General features: G+C 34.6%; 1 protein-coding gene across 9 annotated transcripts in view; it reads right to left on the reverse strand.

The window, feature by feature from the left end:
• Positions 1-624: 624 nt before the first annotated feature.
• The window catches only part of NLGN1 (neuroligin 1), an 838,543-nt gene continuing 822,222 nt past the window's right edge, over positions 625-16,945 (reverse strand). For 6 of the 9 annotated variants that reach the window (XM_019840094.3, XM_019840092.3, XM_019840093.3 and 3 more), the window contains 3 exons: positions 8,378-8,590; positions 4,129-4,918; positions 625-3,249 (listed from right to left, as the gene is read on the reverse strand). In XM_019840094.3, coding sequence (XP_019695653.1) covers positions 2,427-3,249; positions 4,129-4,918; positions 8,378-8,590 — 1,826 coding nt within the window. In that variant the 3' untranslated portion in view covers positions 625-2,426. The remainder of the gene's footprint in view (positions 3,250-4,128; positions 4,919-8,377; positions 8,591-16,945) is intronic. The other 3 variants (XM_019840095.2, XM_019840097.2, XM_019840099.2) reach the window with 1 other exon arrangement.

Genomic DNA, 16,945 nt, shown 5'->3' on the forward strand with positions numbered 1-16,945 from the left:
GGCAAAAACTGCCTGTAGACCGCTCCGGGTTTTGAAGACTTTTTGCTTCTAACAGGGATTTTTATTTGAAGTTATAGAGTAATTTCTACATTTAATTGATAGTTAATAATTGGGAGGGGAAATTACAAGCAAAGAAATTCCTTGATATAGAAGATTTTATCTTTTAGTGTCAGCTTAATGTCTTGCTCAGCACTTTTAAATTCTCTTAGGAAGATAACTTCCTATCCATTACTTTATGATAGCTTAATCACCCTTATATTATGAACCTAGCTATTCTCATTCCATGAAATATTGCACATTTATTTCCAATAGACCTTTTCCTTGACAATGAGAATTGGGACCTGTGTTTCTAATTGAAAACAATTGGCACATTTTATTTCTACAACACTTTCACATAAGAGGTATTTAAAAGTACAAAGCTAATATTTTTCATGAGTTCCTGGGCTTATAAAGTTTCATCAATTTCATCTTAGATGAGACTTGCCTTTAAACACACGGTGTGTTTCCTGTAGAAGTTACCTGTATGTCTTCAAAAACCCTACTGGTCTAGAAAAATGACTCTCTGAGACAGTCATGTTTCTTTTCTTTTCTTTTCCTTTTTTAAAAAAAGACAAAACAGCAATAAACATTTTAGCTCTTTAATGAGCAAAGATCATGTCTCTTAGCATTGGACTAATAGTCATTATCCAGATTATCTTTATTTCACGCAATGACCAGTGACATGGCCAAGATGTACAAAGTTGTTTCCATCAAGTAGTATACAATTTTTTTTGTATAATAAGCTTTCATTCTTGAAAAAGAGTAACTGAAAAGAAAGGTTTCTGTTACTGCAGTTAGTTTGTCAGAGAAAGTTCTTTGCATTATCTTACAAACTATCAAAATTGCTAGTCATCTGAAAAAATGTAAAAAAAAATCACATAACTTTAGTCTAATAGAAATATAGTACAGGTAAGAGAGAAAGTATTTATCAGGATGTGCTCTTTAAGTCCATCTCAATTTTTTTAATATAAATGTACATCTGATTACATATACAAACATTTGGAAAGGTCTGTGATATACTGTTACTGGTAAACAACAGGGGGATGAAGAGTTTCCTGTGGTCTTAAAGTATTCATTTAAAATCACACATACGTGTAAGACTAAAATCCTCCAGGTGTTGACTCTCCTTCTAGGTTCTGTATCTATGTTGTACTCTACTGAGATTGCGTGAGTAAATTCCAGTGGATGAACCTCAGTGAGAAAGATAAGTGATATGAGGAGGGACATAACTGTATATTGAATTATTAGTAGTAAACATTTTGTCATGCAACATGAGTAAATCAATTAACTGAGAACTGTAATCAGAGTGGTAATTTGGGGCATCCTCATATCATAAAAGACTGTTGCAAGTAACTCTTTGGACACACTTCACCTTACCAAAAGGAACAAAATACAGAATAACAAAAACCACAGAAAATTATAGATCCTGTAGCACATGTCCAATTAGGGCTGTATTTCTATAAATTATTTAGGTTGGGATGAAAATAACATTAAAAACACAGGAATGTTTTTTTCCTGGGATTCATATCAGCGAGTATTCACCACTATACCTATAGTTTCTTCAAATACCTTTAATAACTAATTCTTCCTATTATCAAAACTACTGTGAATTATTTACTTCTAATTACTTTTGCCCCTTAAAAATCTTCTTTAGGTTCTGCCAATTGATAGAGGAAGCTTCTATTAAAGACTCCAATGGGATGAGAAGAATTTTAATTACGGCTTAATCAGCAGCACAGCCACCAAGCATATAAATTATCATGCACATCGTGCTAAAAATATCCAGTTTCCTTTATCCCCACAACTTTATACTGACAGCACTTATGTGATAACGTTGTACCTGCCAGTCTTTAAACTTCTTTGTCTTACTGGCAAATTTCAGCATGAGCCTCCGCTAAGGCCATTAACAGCACTGGTGCTTTGTGTACTTATCCAAATATGTAAATATGGTCTACACAATAAAACAGCTCCAAATAAAAACTGGTGAAAATTATCTGACATTCCATTGGTGTGTCCCTTGTGCATATTCATGGTTGTTTTTTTATTTTTATTTTTTATATTTCAGACATAGTTCTTTCCTGTTTGGTGTTCCACATGCCTAATTCCATTATGTAACATAAATCTTCAAAAAATTAATTCTTGAATATGAATGAAAAAGTATCATTCAGAACAATTGCTTCAAGCAATTGAAATTCATTTTTAAAGTTGATTTGTGTATATATGTACAATTTAATTTTTTCAAAACCCCCAAAGTTCTTGATATGTATATTCACATAATATTCCTCCTTATTTAAATAGTAAGAGTCTTGTAGGTTGAAAGCCAAGGAATCTTCAGTAATCTTTTACTGCAATCCATCAAAAAAATAGAGTTTGTTTCTCTTATCTGGCTATACCCTGGTTGTTGAATGTGAATGGGGGTGGGGATGGGGATGGGGCAGAGTATTGTTCTGTCCTCCGGTAAATGTATTGAATGTGTGTAAGGGTTGAATCCCTGGTATAGTATTGGGAATCATTGTAATGGTGTTGGGTGTCATTAAGGGAACATCATCAGGTGACCTCCTCATAGCTAGTGTGTAATCTGGGGGGCAGGCGGTCCGAAGAACCACCTCATGTGGATGGATGGACTCACATTCATGATCCAAATCAGTGTGCTTCATTTGGAGGGACATGATCTCCTCTTCTTGTGCGTGGGTCAGATCGTTGGTTGTAGTACGCTGAGGGCTGCATCTCCTATGAACATCATGTCTCCTCTTATCCTTTTTGTAGTACAGGGCTGCAAAGGCAAGGATGTTCAGAAACAGCAGCGATGCTCCAACTGCAATAGTGACGCTCAGCTCTGTGGAGTAGTCCCTTTGATCGACTGAAAATGGACTCGGTTGTTGTTTGGGATCATCCTGCTTGGCAGTGGGAAATGCTGATGTGACAGGTACAGAATTCTTTCTCGTAGGTCTGAAAGTGATGTCAGTTGATGGCACTTTAGTTGTTGTCGAGGTATACTGAGAAATGTCATTGAGATTATGCAGATGAGGTACCAGCTCCAACCAGAGGTTCACCTTATTGGCTCTATAATGTTCTTTAACTCTTGGTTTTAATCCAATATGGAGATAAAGTTGATCTTTCTGGGAATATCTGGTCCATGCTACTTCTTCAAAGCGGTTGGGTTTGGTATGGATGAATTTTGTGTCTTGAGGGACTGGTTGATTTGGGTCACTAGGGGAAGAACAAAAGCGCACATGAGAACAAAGTTGTTTTTGTTTTTGTTTTTTCTTATTCAAAATAGTACTACTTTAACATCTAATTGAAGAGGTAACTTGGCAAATTAGCAAGGCCTTAGATTGTGTTTTAATAACAATTTGGGTCAACTTAGAAATATAGATCCTATCATAGGCAGGTTAAATGGATGATGATGTGTTGCGAGTAAGCCTCACGATCTTGCTCTCTCTGGCCATTTAGAGATGGGTTACTATCTACCCAAAGGTTTTTAAATTCACACACATACACATAGTCTCATAGGAAAACTAGCAAGGACAGCATGGAATAGTGGAAAAAACCTGAGTTTTGGAATTGGCAGATGAAGCTGTAAGTCCTAGTACTGCTATGTATATCATAGAGCTATGAATATCTATATGAGGCTAGGCTCTCATCACCTCTGTCCCTTATTTACAAAATGGATTAATGATACCTGACCTGCCCACCTAAAAAATAAGTTGGAAGGCTCAAAGGACAAACAATAGTCTAAATTAGAAAGCACAATAAAATAATATTTGTCACTACTAAATAACAAGAATAAGTCCCGTGCAATTAAAAAATAAAATAAATTTATTTATTGAGTAATACAACAGAAATATGTCTTTCTTTCTTTCTTTTTCCCCAGAGGTATGTCTTTCTTAATAAACTTCTAAGAAGTAAGAACTAATAAAGCAATGATTTCTGAAACAGCACAATATACAAGTTTGAATAGAGACTTAAGGTATTATTGGTATTAATCCATTAAGTTAAATCATTTGGACACAAAGTATGTATTATTTTTAAATGCTTACAAGGATATTTTTATTCAATTATAGGTAACTTTATTACTTAGGTACATACCCAGTTTTAGCAAAATTTGTCCAGTATGTCATTACAACTGCACTCAGCATCACATCATTTTTGGAGAAATTGCAAGGAAATAACTCTGTAGGTCCAATCATGGGGATTCCTAGTACGTAGGGAACTTCATCCCCATGAGCTGCATCAGCCCAAGCTGGAACCTGATCTGTTTGGCAATGATGGTAAAAGGCATAGAAATATGTAGGTGAACCAAAGTTTGAGTGAAGATCTGCTGTAGCTACAGCTGGTGCCACCCACTGATGGTCTGTAAACAAAGCCAATAATGTCTTCCTTCTGGTTTCAGGGTTATGACGGTCAGCCCAGTCAGTATACATGAATTTAATGGTTTCTCTCAAAACATCTTTGCCTTCAGGATATCCATATAAATTATCAACAAAATTGGAAACAGCAAAGTCAAAATCACTAGCTGATATACCATCATCACTATCTACTATATTTTCAACAAATTTTAACCCTTCCCCTTGGTTAACTCCTAACATTATATCATAGTTGAGAAACTCTCCTTGCTCCATCAATATCTGAGGGTCATCTGGTATTACATCACCATCAATCACAGGTCCAAAGGCTATGTGGTATCGTGCTGGTTGAATATCTTGGTCAACAAGTTCTTTGTAAGGCTTCTTCTGTAGGCATTCCACTAACTCTACTGTATCTGAAACATTGCAACCAACTTTTGTGGCCAACATTCTAGCATATTTTGCAGGTTGGAAACTAACAGCCCAGCTGGAAAGGGCTGTTCCACTTTGAGCTATTGCTCGTTGAAAAAGTCCTATAGGAAAAACAACAGAGTTTGAGATGACTTTTGAATAATGTTGTGGTAAAACAATAACATCTGATATTTTAGCTGTGTAAATAGAAACCCATATACAACTCAAGAAACAGGAAGATAGAGACATTTTTGCTTAAGAGAAGGTACATAAAGACATCCCCAAGGTATAAGGAGTCAAAGAGGTAAAGTCTTATGCTTTGAGTGGCATCTGCTTTAAGGATCAAGAGGTCTAAATTGCTTAGTGTCTCAAAGAGGCAATAAGCAAGGAGAGATGGAGAACATGTAAATATTAGTGGTAAAAAGTCCCAAGTATTTTTTCACCCAACATGTAAACACCCATGTTATTATGAAAGCCAACCAGGTGGGCTTTCTCCCCCTTAACTCTTCATTAGAATTTGTACTGTTTGTTTTTTTTTTTTTTTTTTTTGAGAATATTTCTTCCAATTTGGCTGCATGTATCTTCTTTCAAAATGTCTCTGTATGCTTGTTTTAATCAGATTTATTAAAAAAAAGAATTGCTGGGAGCTCACACAACTACTGGGGCTGGGGAATTTGCTAATACCCTGGGGATGGCCCAGAAGGCACACAGAACAGAATATCACTTTAGACATACTCTTTCCAACTCTTCATGTCAGACATAGTGTGCTGAATATTCATCTTTCAGAAGAAGATATAACATTTGAAGTGTTTTCACTAGGTTAAAGAAAAAACCATCAGCAGAAGGATTCAGTGTGTGTTTGTGTGTGTGTGTGTGGGGGGGTGATTTAACTTTTTCCACTGTTGAATACTCACTGCTATATTTTATCATAAAAGATGAAAAAGTCATGGTCCACTGCTTTTTACTTAATTGCGTTTAAGAATTATAAATCATGGTCCCAAATGCAGTTTGATAAGGGCTGCATCCCATTCAAATTTACAAATGCACTTTATCTACTCATTAAGATATTTTCAAATAAAATTCTTGTTTTTAAAACATAATTTATCTATTTTCTTTAAAAATTACATTTATTATCAATTTCCGAAAATACCTTCATAGTTGTTATTTAAACACATGCTCAATTATTCATATGTGTTAATGAGATAAGAATTATTCTTTTCAAAAAGGTGTTAAAGCAATGTCTGAATTAGAAGCAAAGTTCCAGATTTTTCTCCAAACATGTACATGTATTCAAAGTGTCTATAATATGTTCTTAGATAATTCTAAAAATATTCAAAAAATCAAACAGTACCAATTTAAATTTGTTTTGGTTTCCGACTTCTTTATGAACATATTTTTAGTTTATCAGAGCAAAGTATGCCAGAGCAAATGATATAAATACAGATATTTTTAAAAAATTACATAGGCTATGTGTTTGTTAACATTTGTTCAGAAAAAATATTTTACTAATTAAAAACTTTACAACTGAAATAAACTTGGTGATTATTTCCCCTTTCAGGGGCTCATTGAGATTAACTAAATATACCAAAGAAGATTTGGGAAAAATACATATTACATTATAGTCTGAAATATGCCATCTAGATAGTATTAGAAAAACCAAATACTTTATCATTAATGAAAATGCTTATTATGTATATATAAGTTGTGGTTGACTCCTGGTAGCATTGCTGTAACCTTGGGGAGTTTATAGACTTTAAATCAATGTCTGCACTGCAGATAGATTTAGCTTGATGATTTTAAGGTATCTCCTGGGCATCTCCTGCTAAAAATCATGCAGCCTTTTTGTAGAGATAGGCTTAGGACTAAATCAAATATAAGTCCATTTCTCTGGCCCTGCCATGGACAGTCTTCCTTGAAGAGTGTGATGGAATATTATATTTTCAACTATTGGCATAGACATTGGCCACTGTTCATTAAATCATCAATTGATGAATAGCAATGGTGGCCAACTTACTAATTGGTTCATCTCTTTATCAAATGTTAGTTTTATACTAGGTGATTAGCTTTGGTGCCCATTTTTGCTCTACATTTAGAAAAACTTTTAGAATAAATAGGAAGAAATAATATTTGAGATCAAACGACCCTAAGAAGTCTGACCAGATTGTCTAATGTTAACCTACATAAATATTGGCATTCATATAGTCCTCAGCTAGAACAATCTAATCTCTTCAATGAAAAAACAATAACAACAAAGTTTATTTCAAAATAAGTCACTTCATTATAGACCAAAATCCCTATACACTTGGAAATGTTCTCATATGTGTCATTTTGTCATCTCAAATCAGAACTCTATTAACTCTATGACATAAAGAAGATGTCACATAAACTATATCTATAAATTAAGTCTATGAAAATATATGATTCTCCGAATATATATACTCATTTAGTGATAGGCTGTTCTTTTGAAATTCTACATCAATATATCTTTGATACTGAAAACACATATTCTATGTCTGATGCTCCATATCATAAAACTCAGTCTTACAGATCAAGATGCTTCATGAATTACACTTGACAGTATATACTTCTTTAATATATATAAAATGACAATAAAAAAAGCAGAAAACACAAAATGGTCTGTGTTGATGTGCCTGCTCTGTCTTCCTCTCTGTTATGTATAATAGAGAAAAAGTATTTGCTTTTGCAGTCTTTTCCAACAAAACACTTCTGTTCTTGCGGATATTTCAAGTTAATAATGCAATTAGAATGAGTGAATTAAACTCATGGTAAAATGGAAATTCATAAAAAAAAACAACATGATGAGCCTTGGGCAGGCACTTTGGAAAAAGGGTGTCAAGGCATGAAAATGGAGACAAGAAAAATGCTTCATGGGTTTAAGCAGCCTCAGTGCTCCAAGCTGCTTTGCCAAGCTTTACAGGGAAAAAAAATAAACACTTTGGAACTTGAAAATAGAAAAAGCACAAATTCAAACCTAATATTTCTTTTAATGAAAAGCTCTACTAGTGACCTTGATGCTTTGACAATTTTGGATCATGCATGCAAAATAATCAAACATCCATTCTCTATTCAGACAAGTGAAAACCTTGTTTCCAGACAAACCAGCTTGTGACTGCTTCCTTATCTTCCTACTGGTGAAGGGTTTTAAATGCCTATTGTCTTGAAAATAGATAATACACAATCCTTGCATTAAAAAAACAAAAACAAAAACAAAAACCCTGTCTTTGATTTTTGATTACTGAATAAACAGAGATGACAGAACTGTGAACATCTTTGATTTTCCCCAAAATCACCTTTTAGAGGAAAGAAAAGTAACTGTAATGCTAACTATTCTGAAGTGTGCTTGAAAGGGCATCCTTACCAAGCTCCACAGGAGACAAAGAAAAGAGTTTGACAAAAATTTAAACATGCATAGAAAAGCTGAAGAAACAAAAATTTAAACAGTTATTGAGCTCAACCTAACACTCAGTTTCAACAGAGAAATATGTACAGAGCATCACATACTACTGATGGTGGTAGCATGCAGACACCAAAATTGTCAAAATTTGCAACCTGCATAATACCTTTGGTTGAATTGCTCCAACGGTTACCTTCAGAATAATGGGATAAAGTCAGCAGATTGACACATGAACCCCCAGCGCCAGATCCAAAAACAGTGATTCTTAAGGGGTCACCACCAAAGAATCCAATGTTCTCACTAGTCCATCTTAAAGCCTGTATGAGGTCAAGGAGTCCATAGTTTCCTTTTGCAGCCTGATCCCCTGTGCTTAAGAAACCTGGAAGATTGAAATAAAAGAATACCTTAGATCACCTTTTTGAGTTGACATGAATCAAACAGACATTCAATTAAAATACAATTAAAGCTTGGGGCGCCTGGGTGGCTCGGTTGGTTAAGCGTCCGACTTCAGCTCAGGTCATGATCTCGTGGTTTGTGAGTTTGAGACCCACGTCAGGGTCTGTGCTGACAGCTCAGAGCCTGGAGCCTGCTTCAGATTCTGTGTCTCCTTCTCCCTCTACCCCTCCCCTGCTCGCACTCTGACTCTCTCTATTTTTTAATAATAAATAAACATTAAAAAATACAATTAAAGCTTGTATTCATCAAGGTGAGTACAGTACAAATTCTTTAGTAAAAAATTATTTCCCACCAGAATAGAAAAATATACTTGAGGAAGAATAGTAGACACTGAAATCTGAAAAGTGACATTTATCCTCCCCAAGTTACCCAGGTAATAGGTAACAAGGGGCAGATAAAGAGAATGAAAACATTCTCAAAAACCTCAAGGGAGACATTCTATAGGCCAAGTTACTTGGTGGAGATATTTGAGATAGTATCATGGGGAATATGAGAATGTGCTTTTGCATAAAACACTGTGTCAGTCCTCAAGTTGCTCATGATCTAACATGGTTGGAATTTAAGGAATGTGTAGCACAGGGGCAGGATGTGAGGGTGATGAGTACGGGTATTTTTCGAAGACTTGTGCATAAAATTATATGCAACTCTTTGCATGTAGATATATATGCACATTTTTATCAGTGATGGTCCATGTTTAAGAAATAATCACTGTGTTGGGGCGCCTGGGTAGCTCAGTCAGTTAAGTGTCCGACTCTTGATTTCGACTCCAGTCATGACCTCGGTGTCCTGAGATTGAGCCCCGTGCTGGGCTCTATGTTGAACATAGAGTCTACTTAATATTCTCTCTTTCTGTCTCTTTCTGCCCCTCCCCTACTCGCGCTCACTCTCTCTCTCTCTCAAAATAAAATAAAATATAATCTTTAAAGGAAAAGAATGAATCAGTGTGTTAGAGGTAATTTGAGAACACATTTGGAATACCTTAAATGCTAAACTGAGCATATTTGCTCAATTAGAAAACAACATAGAATAATTGGAGGTTTTTAAAAAGTTCAGACTCATATATCTAGAATGTTTAAAGCTCTGCTTAACAGTAAATCTGATAATGAAGAGGAATATATATTGCATAATACAAAGAAAGGAGGTAGAAGAAAGTTTATAAGGATCTGAACTGACAGATTGGCAAAGACAATTGAAAAAAGGGGATAGAAAAAATGTGGCTGTAACAGCTGGCTGAGTAACTTTCTTTATATATGAAAGTTTTAGAGAGGAGTCAAAGATAGTACTTTAATAATACTTTAAACATATTCACTCATTTCACCGACTTAATAGCTTTTATATTATGTTTATTACAACTTGTAAAACAAATATCTACTCTCTAATATATTTCCACATTTGCTATAAATGAAAAAGTATAAAGTAATTCATAAAAGATTCCATTTTATAGATTATTCACATATTGTGTAGGAAATATTTAGAGATATATTACACATAAATTGATTATATTTAGGGATATAATTTCCAATCTCACTAAGTGTATAGAACTCATATTTTTAATTAGATATATTCCCTTATTGCAGACCCATTAGAGGAACTCAACATAAAAAAAGTAAAAATTACTTTGTTCAATGTGAAATATACCTTTATTTTATAACTGACATTTATACCTGACTTTTATTTATAAGTCAGGAAGTCAGTGATACTTGTGAAAACCAGACTGTGATAACAGTACCTATCAGTTAAGTGAATCAATCCATACCCAAAATGAATAAAGGGACAGGAAATTCTTAGGATCACTGTAGGAAGCAACAGATGAAGACAAATCTTTTTGAATAGTTTTGCAAAAAAAATATGAGGTAATGTTGATTAGTCATTCTTTTTCTATAAGACCAAAAAGTTTAAGAAACAAAAACACAATCTCTAGTCCATGATGCGAGCATATGTGTTCACGTGTGTGCACATGTATGTGTGTGTATGTGTGTGCGTGTGTGTGTAACTGCAAAACCAATCACCCTTGATACAGAGGTTAACTTTTAAAAAATAGGATTCAAATAAATATATCTTTCTGGACATACTCATTACTTTTTTATTAAATATACATAACAATTTAAGGAAATCTTCATTGTATCTTCTTAACATAAAAGCACTTTTGAATATTCAAAGGTCATATAAATGAGAGCATATTAAAATACAGAACAAAAACATGGCAAACAGCTCTTTTAACTTTATTTGCTATTAAGTAAATTTTGGTATAAGATAGAACCATTAGTTTAAGTTCCTGAAGGGGTCTGTTACACCTTTTTTTCTATAAACATGGACTGATAGCATGAACTCTGAACACAACCTTATGAAAGGATTACTATGCACTAGATACAAGTGACTCTTGAAGGATAAAGTGACTCTTGAAGGATATAATAAGTGTGTGTGTGTGTGTGTGTGTGTGTGTGTGTGTGTGTGAAAGAGAGAGAGAGAATAAATGAATGAGAGAATGGGAGTACACTCTAGGTAGTTTATTACCTATAATTTTATATTCAGATAGAAATTAGATTTCTGAATATAGCTTATGCCACTCAGCATAAACCCCAGGATTTGTATTTAATTCCTTTTGAAATAATATTGAATAATTCCAGTATTATTCAAATAAATCTCTATATTCATACAAAATTGACTGCCTAATAAAATAATCATAACTCAATATGTAGCATGTAGAGAACCATAGTAATAATATTATTATCTCTAACTTAACTAAAATATAGGGCCTCTATAATTCCAGTTTTAGTAGCATCATTTTAAGGACTCTGGTAAGTTGGTCAAGTAATTTTGTGTTTATATCATAATACTTGTAAAAGCATGTCAATTGGCCAAAAAGCAAGTTCTAATTTATATATGACTTAGTGAAATCTTATAGCATCATCAAGAAAAAATAAAATAAAGTCAATTCAATTCCAAAGTTGCACTGTTAAGTCATAGCATGGAAAATGGAGTAAATCATCAGATAAAAGATTGTGGTCCTAGGCTTGGAATGTCCAAGCTACTCTGTCAAACTTCATTTTTACCTTTCATTACAGAATTTCCTTCACTATTAATTTTTATTTCATGTGTATGCTGTAGTTTATCTATATCTATCTATCACCTATCTCTCTCTCTCTCTCTCTCTATCAATCATCTATCATCCTCTAACTAAAAGCAACTGATCATTAGCATGAATTAGGAAAAAATAATACCTACTGCCTTTATTAAGGTCAGCCAGCCAATCAAAATCATATCTCTTTAGACCTGATAAAGTAATACTACATGCTTGTATGAATTCTTTGATTTCTGATGCTATATTCAAACAAGAGTTTGTGGCTCAGCCAAGGGTAATAAATGAGGAAAGTTAAGTAAATCGCTGCCTCAAAAGAGACACAGTTCGCTAATTACCCAAGTGATTTGCATTGGCAGTATTCTTTATACTTTGCTATCCAGTGAAGTGTCATTTAAAGTTCTGTTTAAAATTGACTTAGCTGCTGTGTCCTTAACAGCAGAATCATTTCAGATCACTCTACTTGGAATTTTACATTGGACTTCTCAACTACAGGCCAGCCATGGCAGAACTCAATTTTGCAAAGATCCCAGTGTTCCTTACCTTCCTGATTACTTTCGAGAAGGTTTTTCCCTTAATGTCACTTAAGTCATTCTTTATAGTCATTCAATTTATCAGGCCTTTCCTGGCTTTCAATTGTAAGCTCCTAGAATGTATGACTAATTATTGTCCTAACACAATTACACGTTATTTTGTAATATAGAACAATAATGATTACAAGTTCTTCTTTTTGGGGGAGATAGCAACAGAATTCTCCAGAAAACAATATTTACCTATTTAATTTACTTGACTCATGAGTATAAAACCTGAAAACATTATTACATTTAAACTTAAGGTAAACTTTCCAAATTCATAATTACAAGTATGCCGAGAATTGTTTCAGTGGCTCATGTACACACTATAATTCTCACCAACTATGTGTTCAAATAGAATTTATTTAATGCCTTTTTTTTCCCCACCTAAAAATTAGTCCTACTAAAAAAAAACAAAAAACAAAAAACAAAAAACTTCTCCAATCATTGTTTTTACTACCTGGACTACTAGTTTTACTGATCTGATTAAATTTACTGAGCAGGGTTTGATGTTTACCTGATCTGGCAACTAGGATTACTTTCAGGTGTTAGAAACCAAGCAAACTGAACATGGGTCCACAGGCCCTTGGAATGGAAAAATCAGATCAGGCATAAAATAAATTGGCAAGGGAGAAATAAATAAAAACAGATAATGGCTGTAACCAGCTGTTGGTTTGGGCTACTGATGCCCACCAAATTCAGACAGACAGACCTGAGAGAGTAGGAGAGAAGCTGAGTCAAGCTGTCTGGCAGCAGCCCTGCAGCTTCTTGGTTGACCCGATCTATATTCAGGTCGCTTACAGTATAACTGTATAGACGACACATTTAGAATGTAAAACAAAAGGAAAGCAGGGTGCTTCTCAGTAAAAAAGATCTAAACATATTCAAGGAGGACACTGAGAGTAGCAAAAATGCAGACTGTTTTCATCTGAGATGACATCTAGATTTTCAGAAATTAAGATGTCAGTGATTCTAGGGGCGCCTAGGTGGCTTAGTTGGTTAAGCATCCGACTTTGGATCAGGTCATGATCTCACAGTTTGGGGGTTAGAGCCCTGGGTCAGGCTCTGTGCTGACAGATGAGAGCCTGGAGCCTGCTTCAGACTCTGTGCCTCTCTTTCTCTCTGCCCCCCCCCCCGCCCCCTGCTTGTGTTCTCTCTTTCTGTTTACAAATTTGTATAAATAAACTTAAAAAAATAAGATGTTAGTGATTCTATGTTGTAGTTATGATTTCTTTTTTAAGGGGAGAAGGGCAAATCTGAATGCCTATGCTTAATAGTGTTTGATATCTGACAGTGTTAAATATATATATATATATATATATATATATATATATATATAGGAGTCCTCAGTATGTGTTCGTGCTATAAAAAAGTAAGAAAGAAATCTTTTCTGTTTATCAATGCTGTTGCCTGGATACAGACGGTTGTGGTTGGTCTTTGAGTCAAATTGATAAGAACTTCAAAATAGAGGCCATACTGAGCATTAAAGAGCCTGCCTTCAAGACATGAGACTTTGAATGATAGTGAGGCATCCTTCTAGGGACTTGGGAATATAGATCGGAAAAATAACTCATTAAGGATTTTGCATCTTAAACATAAAAGGATTTAAAACAGTAGGATTAATATCTCAAAACCTCCCAACTAAAAATCCGACTGAAAATCCCATGTACTAACTTTCCCTGTCTTCTTAGCTGCCAAATCCAGTCTGTTCTTCCTCTGTACTCTGTCTCTATTTCTTGCTTTTCACTCCTGTTCCTGACTTACTCTATTCCTCCTCTTTCTTTCTTAGACTCATGAAATTCTTCGAGCTAGTCATTCAACCTCCAAACTTTCAGCAAACAAGTCCACCTTCCATTCTGTCACCAGACTCACTTTTGAAAAATATTCTGTTCTAATGGTGGACATTGTTATATCAAACGAAACCCTTATGTTAACACATATTGGACAGTTCCTCCTCAATTTCTCTTTGAGTCAGGATTGTTTAAAATATGATGGTTTAAAATTCCCCAAATTGGACAATTTGGGGTCTGTGTAGGGAAAAAGAATACACATAATATTATTAATTACTCATCACCTCTAGCTTAACTTCCCTGCTAATGTGTTCTTTTGAGAGCTATCATCTAAATTTTTTTTAGAAAGCAATAAAAGACAAAGTCAAAATAATTCCCTTTTTGTATGTATCCTCCAGAAAAAAACTTGCTCTGAAATGGGTGATATCTTAATATCAAATAACTTGGTGGTATTTCCAAACTTTATATCTTGGTACATTTACTATCTATCTATCTATCTATCTAATCATCATCATCTATCATCTACCTATTTTTTTTTTTATTGTGAGGTAATTTGCTTTTTAATGGCTCATGTTTGGGAAAAGCAAACTGAATTACTGGCCACATCTCTTGATTGCTGACAGCTGACATGGAAAAGGTGAAGGTGACTGCCAGCAGATGTCTGGAAATAAGACACCTGTAGATGTCTCTCTATTTTTCAATCTTCAAATTTCCCATATGTTTGCCATCTCCAAGGTAAACAGGTGAGTTTGGTCTGTCTATATTACAGTCAATGGTAACATTTGTGACTCTTTCCCCCATAGATAGTAATGAAGAAACAAAGGTTCTGGTTTGCTTGGCTCTGAATTGTATACACTATTCCCATTTCAAGGATAGCCCAAGATACTAGGGAAAAGGTAACACTCAGTTCCTGATCCCATGCCATCACCTCTATTCTTCACCCCAACCTGAGGCTGTTAATGTTCACAGTTCTTGGTCTCCATGTCAAGAAATGCTTATGCAACATTCCTTGAGTTAGGCTTTGTGTACTTTCTGGCTATTTGAATCTGGACAACAGACCTAGTAACAAAACTGATAAAATTCCCATCCTTTCTGAGTAACTGTTCTCACAAAGAAGTGAAAAAGCACTCTCCCTTCTAAAAAAGCTATTTAGAGGAAAGAAATCACATCGTTAATTTCTAACTGTTCTGATTATGCAGGAATGTGTCTAATGACTTAAAAGCATAATTTACTTCAAGGTAGGACATTCAAGGAGACACAATGGCTGCCATATAAGAAAAATCTTCAGCACCTATATATATAGTTCAGAACTATATAGCTTCAGGAACAGTAAAGACTATAAGAATATTCCAACTATCTGTCTAATGCATATTTTGGTCTTGTTATAATGTGTGTGTGTGTATTTTGTAATTTATCATTTGTGTTTACAATTTGTTCATCTTTTTTATTTCCTCTGAACTGGATGCTCCACTGTACCTGCCCCCAAATGGCCATTCTGTACATGTTTTCTGAATGAAGGCAGGAATGAACATGTTATAATTCTGTTATAATATGGAGACCAACAATTAAATTCTTTCCAAACAGAAGAGGTCTATGTATCTTTCTTTGATGGCAGCAATGAAATGAGAAGTTAGGAACCTCTCAGCAGCCAATCTGTTTGGAAATTGTTCTTAAATATAGAGTGGATGGTAGCAACATTAAAGGGGGAAAAGTAGAGCCCTACTGGGTAGAGACCTCCTGATGGAAGAAGAGGACATGCCAACCAGCAAACTGGCCCCGATATTGACTCAGATTACCGTCCCAAGGACATAAAGTTAGAAAGGCATTTGAGATTCTCTCAATAGTTAGTGTTGTGAAAAAAGCACAAGGCTTTAATAGGACAAATTTGATGTGCAAGCAAGTTGCTGGGTAAGTTAGTTAGCTCCTCTGTGCCTCAGTTTCCTAACAGATAATATTAATATTAGTACCTACCCTACAGAGTTATCATTATTAAAAGATAATGTCTTGACACACAGGAGGGCTTAATATATGTTAGTTAAAACTGTTTTGGTTTTAATCAACTAATTTGACATTTTCCTCATCTTCACCTGTTTATTTTTTTTCCATTTTGATTGAAAAAAATATGAACTTCAAAAGGATTAAAAAGAAAAAAAATTTGGGGTGCCTGGGTAGCTGAGTCAGTTATGCGTCAGATTCTTGATTTTGGCTCAGATTGTGATCTCATGGTTTGTGGGATTGATCCCTGTGTTGGGCTCTGCGCTGACAGCACGGAGCCTGCTTGGGATTCTCTCTCTCCCTCTCCCTCTCTTCCCCTGCCCTGTTTGAGATCTCTCTCTCTCTCTCAAAATAAATAAAAAACATTCAAAAAAATTAAAAAAAGAAAAACAAATTTCAATTACAAAAAAGTTAAATGTATGTATATAGACAATAAGGTTAAATTTACCAGAAGTTTTTATTTTATTTTATTTTTTATTTTATTGAAGTATAATTGCCATACAATGTTATATTAGTTTCAGGCATACAACATAGTGATTCAACTTCTGTATACATTACAAAATAATCAGTTCAGTAAATCTAGTTATCACTCACCACTATACAAAGCTAATACAGTATTATTTTTTATATTCCCTGTGCTGTACATTATATCCCAATATGACCTATTTATATTTTATAACTATATTTTACTTATTTATTTTGATCCCCTTCACCCATTTTGCCCAACTCCCAACCCCACTTCCCTCTGACAACCACCAGTCTGTTTTCTGTCACAGAGGTTTCAAAATTGTCCTACGGGCTGTGGTTGGCAAGACAACTGACAATACATATGTTGCCCTCTA

The sequence above is a fragment of the Felis catus genome, chromosome C2 (assembly GCF_018350175.1).
Source record: "Felis catus isolate Fca126 chromosome C2, F.catus_Fca126_mat1.0, whole genome shotgun sequence".
Lineage (NCBI taxonomy): Eukaryota > Metazoa > Chordata > Mammalia > Carnivora > Felidae > Felis > Felis catus.